The 11,781-nt window shown below is 35.6% G+C and overlaps 2 protein-coding genes across 2 annotated transcripts; one reads left to right on the plus strand and one right to left on the minus strand.

The window, feature by feature from the left end:
* The first annotated feature begins 2,038 nt into the window (after positions 1-2,038).
* Positions 2,039-8,043, plus strand: LOC104215840 (endoglucanase 6-like). Its single transcript, XM_009765761.2, has 9 exons — positions 2,039-2,445; positions 2,706-2,918; positions 3,706-3,906; positions 5,142-5,231; positions 5,773-5,937; positions 6,233-6,517; positions 6,598-6,946; positions 7,121-7,207; positions 7,288-8,043. The coding sequence occupies exons 1-9, from the start codon at positions 2,254-2,256 to the stop codon at positions 7,578-7,580; spliced, it is 1,875 nt and encodes a 624-aa protein (XP_009764063.1). The 5' UTR covers positions 2,039-2,253; the 3' UTR covers positions 7,581-8,043.
* A 471-nt stretch (positions 8,044-8,514) lies between these two features.
* On the minus strand, positions 8,515-11,219 carry LOC104215839 (probable protein phosphatase 2C 8). Its single transcript, XM_009765760.2, has 3 exons — positions 10,331-11,219; positions 10,015-10,120; positions 8,515-9,058 (listed from the first exon to the last, which is right to left on the minus strand). The coding sequence occupies exons 1-3, from the start codon at positions 11,027-11,029 to the stop codon at positions 8,754-8,756; spliced, it is 1,110 nt and encodes a 369-aa protein (XP_009764062.1). The 5' UTR covers positions 11,030-11,219; the 3' UTR covers positions 8,515-8,753.
* Positions 11,220-11,781: the final 562 nt, after the last annotated feature.

The raw sequence follows: 11,781 nt of genomic DNA on the forward strand, positions 1-11,781 counted from the left end.
AGAATCCTTACACTCTCACGAGTTCATACATATCAAATACATCGAAATTCGGCCACAAAAATCCCTAGATTTAGGTCTCCAATTTTCAAGCCCTAACTTCTAATTTTAGGGTTTAGATTCCACAAATTTCATGTATAATTAGGTAAAAATCACATTAGGATCGAGTATTAAATCCATAAATCCTACCTCCAAGTGTTTCCCCTTGATTCCATCTTCAATCCTCCTCGAAAAGCTCTAAAATTGCTCAACAACGGTGAAACTTAGACCCAAAATCGCGGATATGGCCTTTTAAACATTCTACTTAGCTATTCACTATCCTTCTTCGAGAACACGGTCAAGACCTCGCGTTCGCGAAGCACAAACTTACGTTGACCACTTTTTCTTCATCGCGAACGCGACTCCCTATATGCGAATGCGAAGAACAAATTGACCTGGACCCAGCTGCTCACCTTTCCTCTACGCGAATGCGGCTAAACCCTCGCGAACGCGATGGCCACTGGCCTCAACCCTTCGCGAACGCGAAGGCCAACTCCACTGCCTCACATCCTAACCCTTCGCGAACACGGGACATCCATCGCGAACGCGAAGGTCAAATACCTGTAACACCAACAACAGTTTTTCTGCAATTTCCTCCAACATGAAATGATCCGTTCAACCACCCGAGGCCTCAGGACTTCAACCAAATATGCCAACATATTCCATATCCTCATTCAAACTTGTTCCAATATTCGGAACGCTCAAAACAACATCAAAACACCAATTTTACATCGGATTCAAGCCTAAAAATCCCAAAAACTTCCAAATTCCGTTTTCGATCAAAAAGTCTATCAAACCTCGTCCGAATGACCCGAAATTTTGCACACACATCACAAATGACACAACGAACCTACTCCAACTTCCGCAATTCCATTCCGATCCCTATATCAAAATCTTACCTATCAACCGGAAAACGCCAAAATTCCAATTTCGCCAATTCAAGCCTAAATCTACTCCGGACCTCCAAAATATATTCCGGTCACGCTCCTAAGTCCCAAATCACCTCCCGAAGCTATCCGAACCATCGGAATTCACATCCGATCCCTTTTTCACATGAGTCAATATCCGGTTGACTTTCTAACTTAAGCTTACTCAAAAGAGACTAAGTGTCTTAAACCTTACCAAAACCTCTCCGAACCCGAGCCAACTAACCCGATACACACATAATACATATAAACAAAGCAATAAGAAGCAGAAATATGGTAAACAGAGCGGTTACTCATGAAACTACCGGCCGGATCATTACACATATAACATAATTTGTAAATGTGAATTCAAATTGATCGAACCAGTAAATTCGACTATCAAACATGTAGAATAATCCATAAAAGAGTGGTAGACATTATAATATTAGATATTTTGACAATCAAGGTTTGTGGAGAGATGAATAAAATCTTTTTTTAATCAAAGGTCTCAAGTTGCTCTTACTGAGAATGAGTTTTACACTACACGAATTCGAATTAGTGAAACCCAAATATGAATACCGGACACTAAATAAATAAAAAATCGAAATTGGGATTACCTTATAATAATGTGAGTCTAAATCAAATAGCATTATCACTATCCAATCTATTTTCTACTACTTCCTTATATTAACAGTGTGAAAGGGAAACACAAAAACACTGTACAGACAATTTTCTCATACTCTTTTGACTCTTTTGACTTCATACAACACACTTTTTTCTTCTTTCTCCTTTTGGTAACTCTCAATTAACATTACATCCTTTTAGTAGTAAGTTTTAATCAAATCTAATTTAATCTCCCCCTAATTGTCTGCTCAATTTTGTACTGTAAAAGCGCCGAACAAAAGCACATGGCACTACCCCCTCTTTCCTACCATTTTTTCTCCATCCCCTAATTATTATTTTTAATTTTTTTGAATTTCCAAAATATTACTAAAAAAATAAACACAAACCGCATTAATTAATCTCTTAACATTTTCTGAATTTTTGGCACCTTCTCTTCCCTCCACCATATATACTGCTTTAAGCTCTTCCTCTTCCTCCCAATCCCTACACTTCCCTCTTCTTTAAGTCCTTTATTTTTCTCTCTTTTTTGGTGAGTTTATCAGAAAGTTTTTAACTGATAAACACACCAACATTGTTGCCATTGTTGATTTTATATATACTTATAACACACAACCATTTGTACACAACAAACAGATCTACATAGTTAAGTTTTTTAGGTCACTCTTTATTACTTGTTGACTGCGTAACAATGAAGAGTTTTGTGGGTTGTTTGTTTTTAGTAATTGGGGTTCTTCCTTTAGCATTTGCTGGCCATAATTATGGTGAAGCATTGAGTAAGAGCTTTCTGTTTTATGAAGCTCAAAGATCTGGTTATCTTCCTCATAACCAAAGAGTTCATTGGAGAGGAAATTCTGGTCTTAATGATGGAAAAGCTAGTGGGGTAATTTCTTTTTCAATTTTTTTTGTCTAATTTATGTAAAGTTGCTACCATATGAGTTCGAGCTGTGAAATCAGCTTCTTGCATAAATGCAGTTTAAATTTGCATACAATAGACCCTTATGGTCCGGTTCTTTCCCGACTCTCGCATAGCGGGAGTTTAGTGCACCCTACTGCCTTTTTTTTTCCGGTCTAATTTATATTTTCTTGGTGCATTTCCATTTGATAAAATGTTTAACATTTTTTGGATTTTTTTGTGTGTAGATTGATTTGGTGGGAGGGTACTATGATGCAGGAGATAATGTGAAATTTGGTTTGCCAATGGCATTTACTATAACAATGATGTCATGGAGTATTTTAGAATATGGTAGGCAAATGGGTGCTAGTGGTGAACTTGGTCATGCTATGGATGCTGTTAAATGGGGTACTGATTATCTCCTCAAAGCTCATCCTGAACCTTATGTTCTTTATGGAGAGGTAATATACATTTTCACTATTTCTGTAAAAATTTATCTGTATCTGATGTTATATTCAGTGACTCTGTTTTTCCTGAGTCGAAAGTCTATCACAACCAGCCTCTCTTTTTAAGAATAAAATTGCTTATACACTATCCTCCTTCGATCCTACTTATGGGATTATACCGCGTCTATTATTATTATCGTTGTTCTGATGTTACATTCCAATGAATATGATATATATGACTTTATCTATATCCGATGTTACATTCTGTGACTTTATTTTTCCTGAGGCGAAAGTCTATAAGAAACAGCTTTTACCTTCACGAGGTAAGGGCAAGACTATATATATACTAACCTTCCTCGACTCCATTTGTGTAATTGCACTGCGTTTATTGTTGTTGATATGATGTTACATTTCAATAAATATGAAATAAATGACTTTTATATTTACAAGTTTAGTACTCGATTTTGGTTAAGTTATATGTATTACTATATGTTTAAATTGCTTGATTTAATACTAATATCGGGTGTGAGTAAGTATTTACTATCACTATTTGCAGTTTGCCTTGTAGACACTTACAAGTTTTATCTCAGATAATTGAAGTATTGATTTTTTTTGTTTTTATAATTAAGTGGCATGTGCTTAATGTCATTATCAATGGAATAGAAGTGTCTTATAAGTAATAAAATAGACATAAATTGAACCAAATGGAATGTTGTTTTGTGTAAATAATTGGGGTTTTAAGAAACTAATTAAGTTTAAAATTGGTATTTGGTGATTAACGAATTGATTGTGATTTTGTTAGGTAGGAGATGGAAACACAGACCATTTCTGTTGGCAAAGACCAGAAGATATGACGACATCAAGAGCTGCTTACAGAATTGACCCGAACCACCCGGGTTCGGACCTTGCCGGAGAAACTGCCGCCGCCATGGCCGCCGCTTCCATCGTCTTCCGCCGCTACAACCCTGGCTATGCTAATGAGCTACTTAACCACGCCCATCAGGTTAATTAAATTTCATTAATTATATGATTAACTGTACTAATGATTTCTTTGTTTTTAGTTAAAAGCTAAAAAGTGGCTCGGTCTTCAGTGTGTGGACTGTGGACTGAGATAGTGGCGCATGTTAGTTAGATATTGGGAATAGGGCGCATGTTAGTTAAGGGTCCCGAGTAATTAGGTAGTTACGTTTAGCTCAGCTTTTTTGTCAGGTCTACTTGTTTGTCGGTGTAGGTTAGTTGTGGGGGCGTATTGCTACTTTTCATTCATTTCTCTATCGCCCACAATAAATTTTATACAAAATTTCGGGGTCGAGCGTTAAATATAAAATTATTTTATTAATAAACACTTATCATTTAATATGAGATTTTTTTATTCGAATCCTGATTTAATTAGTTTCTAAAGCGTATATCAAATACAGGATGAAAATTAATAAAAATTTACACACTATCAATCTATCACAAATGAATATTTATTGATAATAGAAATTATTTTTATATAACTTAATAATATTATCAAAATACTAAACTTTTAGGTAAAATAATTTATTCCTTTCCTTACTAGTACACTAAATATGGTCTTACGACATTGTTGGTCTTGTCCAACCTTTATAAAAGGTAAAGGACCCATGTGCATTGGGTGTTGTTAGGTCAAGGGCCATACTAGTAATTGTTTTTTCTAGCACCAATTTTGGCCAATTAACATCCCGGCTCGAACCTGGGATCTCTTGGAGTCAGAATAATTTTATCAGTCATGTCAAAACTCTCTTCATAAACAAAATATAAGTATTAACTTTATAATACGCTTATTTGTTTTTTTTATTTTTCACGGTTGTAATAATGTGAAATAATTAAATTTTTGGGAGCTTGAATAATAATGAGCATTAATAACATTAGGTCATTAGCTGCCGGTGTAAATGGTAGCAAAATCTTTCGGCGTAAATAAAGAATCGTGGTGGGGGCCACAAGAAGCAGATTTGCCGTTAATCACGGGTAGTGTTTTAGTAACCGTGTGATCTCATGTACTCGCCAAATCTTAACCGTCCACATCTTTTGATCCTTAAACATCGCTTTTGCCACGTGATGTGGACTGTCGGTGCAGTTGTACCGTACTATCATACGAAGCACGACTCCTTTTACCAACAATTAGTTTTTCGTAGTTCCTAATATGCCCTTGTTATTCTGATTGTATTACATCATTTTATCTGCTCAAACTTACAATTTGTTACTGTTTTTTTTCAGCTCTTCGAATTTGCTGACAAATATAGGGGCAAATATGATAGCAGCATTACTGTGGCCCAAAAATATTACCGATCTGTTAGTGGATACGCGGTATGTTATTCTAGTATCTTATTCTTTTCTTTTTCGTCTCATGTCGTTTTTATTTTATTTCGTATGATGATGACATAAGTTGAATTTAAATGACATAAGTTGAATTTAAACGAAGCAGTAAGGATATATATAGCCTATATCAACTAGTTTGGGATTGAGACTCAATTATTATTAGTATCTGTAAATTCTAAACTTTGTCATTAGGTAACAATTTTAATTAACTACCCTACAACTTTAGTCTTTAAAGTGTTTTAAGTTTGTACATTGTCTACAATAACATGTAATGCTGTATAACAAGCCAGATATGATAATCTTGAATATAGTTTAATAACTTGCAATAACCAATTAAATTACTCTTTTTTATGTCGTCAATATAATAACTTACCGGAAACAGCCTCTCTATATCTTCATAAAGTAGGGATATGGACTGATGCACGAGATTTCACTGGTTTTGTTGTTGTTGTAATGTAATAACTTAAATGGTTTTCTTTATGAATTGTAAAATTTAATCTTTTCTTTGGTGGAATGCTTGTTGTTACAGGATGAATTATTATGGGCAGCAGCATGGTTGTACAAGGCATCAAACAATCAATTTTACATGAATTATTTAGGAAGGAATGGAGATGCACTTGGTGGAACTGGTTGGTCCATGACTGAATTTGGCTGGGATGTCAAATATGCTGGTGTCCAAACTCTTGTTTCTCAGGTAAAATTATGTTTAAAGAGTTTACAAATTTCAAGTCGACAGTAACATTAATAAACATAGCCGAGGGTCTACTGGAAACAACCTCTCTGCCTTACAATGAGTTGTTTGTAGTAACATAAATAAACATGAATTGAGGGATACACCCTAGGATTAATACAACATATCCAACAGTCAATAAGAAATAATACCAAGATAACTAATCTCAGCATAACTAATTCCAGCATAGCTTGTCTTCAAACAAACGACCCATTAGTCGTTTCATAGGCAAATAACTAATTGGTATACCTGTTGGCAGATCTTGATGTCAGGGAAAGCTGGTCACAATACACTTGTATTTGAGAGGTACCAACAGAAAGCAGAGAACTTCATGTGTTCGTGCCTCGGAAAGGGTAACCGGAATGCACAGAAAACTCCTGGTGGTCTCATCTTCAGGCAGAGATGGAACAATATGCAATTTGTTACTAGTGCTTCATTCCTTGCCTCGGTTTATTCTGACTATTTAACATCCGCTGGCAAATACCTCAAGTGTTCTTCTGGTTATGTATCTCCAAATGAGCTCCTCTCTTTTGCCAAGTCACAGGTAGAGATATTAATTTGGACAGATAATTATGATCCTGAAATCATTGGATTTAAATTGACTAACTCTTGAGCATGTTTTAGGTGGACTACATTCTTGGAGATAATCCGAGAGCGACAAGTTACATGGTGGGATATGGAAGCAATTACCCAAGACAAGTACACCACAGAGGTTCTTCCATTGTTTCTATTAAGGTTAATCCAACTTTTGTTACCTGTCGTGGAGGATATGCAACCTGGTATAGCAGAAAGGCGAGCGACCCTAATCTCCTCACTGGTGCCATTGTTGGTGGACCTGATGCCTATGACAACTTTGCTGATGAAAGAGATAACTATGAGCAAACTGAGCCTGCCACTTACAACAATGCTCCGTTGATTGGTGTGTTGGCAAGACTTCATGCTGGTCATAGTGGTTACAATCAGCTCCTACCAGGTATTTTTTTAGTGAATTAACATCCTCTGACTAGTTTTGTGCTTGCTATGAACCTGATGCAACTTGTCTGAGTTTGAGATGTAGTTGTTGTTGTAGTCGTTAAAATCTTTCTACGAGTCATTTAATAGTAAGCTTCAAAGTTTTATGCTGAGTTTTTTTCTATGCGTCTTACAGTTGTTCCTGCGCCAAAGCCAGTTCCAAAACCAGCGCCAAGGGGGAAAGTAACTCCAGCTCCAAGGCCAAGAGTACTTCCAGTACCAGGTATTTTCACTTCTTATTCTTGTGTCAATGTTGATATTTGATTGTTTTCTATCCAATCTAATAAACAAATATATCTGCAGCTAATGCTCATGTTGCTATTCAACAAAGGGCAACTAGTTCATGGGCACTGAATGGGAAGACTTACTACAGATACTCAGCAATAGTTACTAACAAGTCCGCGAAGACAGTTAAGAACTTGAAGCTTGCAATATCCAAGCTCTACGGTCCTCTATGGGGTCTTACAAAGTACGGTGACTCGTTCATCTTCCCAGCTTGGCAAAATTCTTTACCAGCTGGTAAAAGCCTCGAGTTCGTGTACATTCACACTGCTTCTCCTGCAATTGTCTCAGTTTCAAGCTACACTCTAGTCTAAAAGACTGAATGAAAAACAAGAAGTTAAGAAGGTGGAAATGCAAACACATTTTTCTCGGGTTTTAATGTAAGAATTGTGCAGCTATAGTGCTATACTACACGGCGCATTCAAGGGGATCTTTTTATCTTTTTCGTTATTGGTTTTTTTTTCTTTCTTTCGAAAGTTTGTCTGTAAGTTTCAACTTCTGGTTGGTTTGCAGTTTGAGTAGGACTTTAGGTAATGAAGGTTTAGGTTAATAAGGTGGAAAAGTTGGAGGAAGAAAGGAGTGAAGAGACAAGTTTAAACAAGTGCTCATCCTCTTTCTCCTCCACTTTATATACATAGTATTGAGAAAAGAAAAATGACAGAAGAGTGAAGGGGTTGAGATGTAAAGAAAGTTTTGCTTCTCTATGTTATATCTAAAGTCTTCATTTCCTTTGTAATTGAATGCAGCTTGAAGGTTTCTATCAGTTTTGCCTTTTAACTTTGGTTTTTGTTTGTGATGTTGTAAGCTTTACTATATTTTTCTGCATTCTGTATCCTTCCATTCGAAAGGGAGCCTTTGCGTAATTGGTAAAGTTGCTGCCATGTGATTAGGAAATCACAGGTTCGAGCTGTGTAAACAACTTCTTGCAGAAATGCGAGATACCCGTGTGGTCTGACCCTCCCTTGGACCATGCGCATAGCCGGAGTTTAGTGCACCGAGCTGCCCTTTTTTTGTATTCTTGCATTCATAGAATGGTTCACATTGGTATTTTTGCCTTATTAGAAAATCTCTAAACACCAACTCTGATACTTGACTGTGGTATTGAGGACAAGATTCTCTTTTATTCATTTCTTACTCATGTATATTACCATCTATCGATATGAACTTTTCACGTTATGTATGAATTGTCGTGACGATACCTTTAAACATCAAAAAAAGTATTTACTGTTCAAAAACGGATCGGATATGGTGTGGACACCTGAGAGAACTTTTCAGGCTAAGTAACAAAATGTTATTGCAATATGAGACGAACCCAAAGATTCTAGTACATATACATTAAAGATTGGTCTCATGATGCCCCCTCAAAGGCTCAACCAACCTAAAACACTTTTAACTATACATTGGACTTGTCACTCAACCTCTCAAACTAAACACCCAAGAAAACACACTCATGTGGAAAAATTTTGAACAAGATAAAACTTGGGAAATCACGAAACTTTAATGTCACTAGATTTATCAAGCTCAACTACTATGACACTAATATTGTCTTTGCTTCCTTTGGCAATGGCCAGCTCCGCCAAAAGTGCGGCGGCATCCGCCGCACGGTCTCTCTCTGGTAACCCTCGACGAATTTGTCCGTCGAAACATTTTCGTACCACTTCGCAGGTTACCTCGTTTGAAACTACATCCCATAAACCATCTGTCGCAATTACTAGGAATTCATCCCATTCGTCTCGTTTGTATACTGTCACCTCTGGCTCTGGTATCACGAATGGTTTTAGATAATGATCACCTGTTTAATGGAATTAATAAACCAACGTGAGATATAAGGATATATCCCCTGTTTCAGAAACTAATAAGAAAGCAAAATTTAATAACAACAACGTATTACAAATAAGAGTTTAACTTCTACTTATAGTTCCACATGACTAAATCACCTAAAATATAATGGATTTAGGTTATAAAGATATTAATTATGTAAAGTTTTTTCACACTTCCAGTGAATTTTAACTTGTGACATTTACTAGATTATCCATTAGTGTTTTATAATAGAGATTTATCTATGATTACCTTAAGGGTAACATGTAAATACTTTTTTACCGTAATTATCTTATAGGTTAAACTCAAAAATACTTATGGGTAATCCTTCATAAAAATTTGATTAACAAGCTGGAAAAGAAAAACAACTTATCCGTTAAAATATATATTAATCGCGTAAAGATTCATAACATTGTTAGCGTATATAAGTTGAATAGATACATAAAAGGAAAGAGAGAGGGAAAAGAAAAAAGAAGAAGAGGTGATATGATTTTAAAGTGGTTGCTCAAGTGTTAAGCACTCTTTACCACTAACCCTTAGGTCAATGACAGAAGCGAATTCCATCAACAGAATTCAAAAAATTTAAAAAGTTACACATTAAGAAGTCAAGGGAATTCAATATCTAATATAAAAACACACACATATAGGTGAATTCCTTTCCACCACCCTAGCTCCGCCCATACTTGAGGCCCACGCTTGAGGGGGCGGGTTATGGTGAATTCCTTCCGCCATCCTAGTTCCGCCCGTGCTTGAGGGTGCGGGTTCAAGTCATATATATATATATGGCGAAGGCCGAGTTATAGTGAATTCCCTTCCGCCACCCTAGCTCCGCTCATGTCTGAGAGGGCGGGTTCGAGCCACTAAGGGAGCAAAATGAAAAATTTCTAGGAAGAAATGAAGAAAAAAACTTAAATTGAAAAAGGACCGTACCTATGGATCTTGAAGTAGCAAGGACTCCTTGGACGCGACTACCATTACAATTTAGAATCTTACCCCCTGCAGCTTCTACCCTTTTCTTCTCATCTGGTCTTTCAGGCTACACAAAAAAAATGGCACAAATCAAGAACTCATGTACAGAATAATTATGCCTCGGTCTCAAACAAATTAGAGTCATCGCTCCCTTCAGGACGAGGATTTATCATAATTTATTTAATTTCTTATCAGCCTAATGCAATTCTCATTCTTTATTCGAACTTAAGACCGACAATATGAACAAGTTGGCAGAAAAAATTAGGTAAATACTGACCTTATGGTCATTGGACAAAGGTATAACAACACCACGGCTACAAAGTACAACCCTACAATCACCACAATTAGCCACCACCACCTCTCTTTTCCCTACCACCACCACCGCCGCCGCCGACCCGACTGTCCTTGCCACGTCATCATACCCAACCTCCTCATCCCATTCTCTTATAACTTCATCATCCATTTTTGAAAAACATTTTATCATCACCTTCTCCCAATCCATACTACTATTATTATTACTTCCTTTTCTCTCTAATATTTCCTCCTCAATAATATAATGCAAATGATCACGACATGCATGTGAAACCCTATTACCTCCATGTCCATCATATGCAGCAAAAAGAACAAACTCATTATTAGCAACTCGAGACGCCACAGTTATAGCATCTTCTAATACTCTTCTTCTCCCTAAAATTGATATAAAACCATATTTCAATTCTTGGCTTGATATTTGAGATGACGTGGCTCCTGCAATAATACTCTTGGAACTTGATGAAGTACTACTTTTGTTGTCATTTTTTGATACCTCCGCTCCCACATCCTTAACACGAAACCGTTTTTGTGGAACAAAACAACCATTTTCTTCTTCAGAAGAAGTAGTCATACGTTGTATTTGCTGTCTTTTATGGTAAGATTTAAGAACTCTTCTATGAAAGAGATTTCTTGGTTTATTATTTTCGGAATCTGATCCCATCATTCTAATTATATCTAACTAGTCACTCTAATGATATTGCTATCATATTGTTTTGCTACTTGGTGTGGAGTAAACTTAGATTGGACGACACAAAGAGAGAATTTTAATACAAGTTTGCATTATGGTTTACGTAAGGGGATGAATGGGAGAGGTGATGAAGAAGAAGAAGCTAAAAAGATGGAGTGTCTTAAGGGTCGTTTGGTTTAGAAGTTATGTAGGTATTAATAATATGGGGAATTATTATATAGAGGTTAAAATATGTGTGCTTTATTTATTTTTAGAATTTTTTTTTAATTCATAAGGGGTTAGTTTGGTCCTTTTAATTTTTTAAATCTATTTAATTTTATTGGTCCTTTTTAATTTGCATTTTCTATTTGGGGCAAATTACACATTTAGCTAGTGTTGCAAAAAATTATATGCGCTAGTAAAATATACGAAGAATATATAAAATATATATTATATATTGATATATAATAAATATATATTTTGCAAAATTATAGTCTGCAAAATTACCAACCAAACAAAGTATTAAATAATGCTAAATTTTATGCAAATTTCAAAAGGTAATCAAATATTTCTTTCATTTTATTTATGTGACATTATGCAATTTAAGAACAAAGAATAATTTTTAAAACTCATATCTTTAATATAATAATAATAATAATAATAATAATAATAATATATAGCTATAAAAACTTTTCATTAAACATAAAATAAGAAATTAAAGTCGTTATTTCTATATATTAAAAAAGGAG

Source organism: Nicotiana sylvestris, chromosome 8 (assembly GCF_000393655.2).
Source record: "Nicotiana sylvestris chromosome 8, ASM39365v2, whole genome shotgun sequence".
Classification (NCBI taxonomy): Eukaryota; Viridiplantae; Streptophyta; class Magnoliopsida; order Solanales; family Solanaceae; genus Nicotiana; species Nicotiana sylvestris.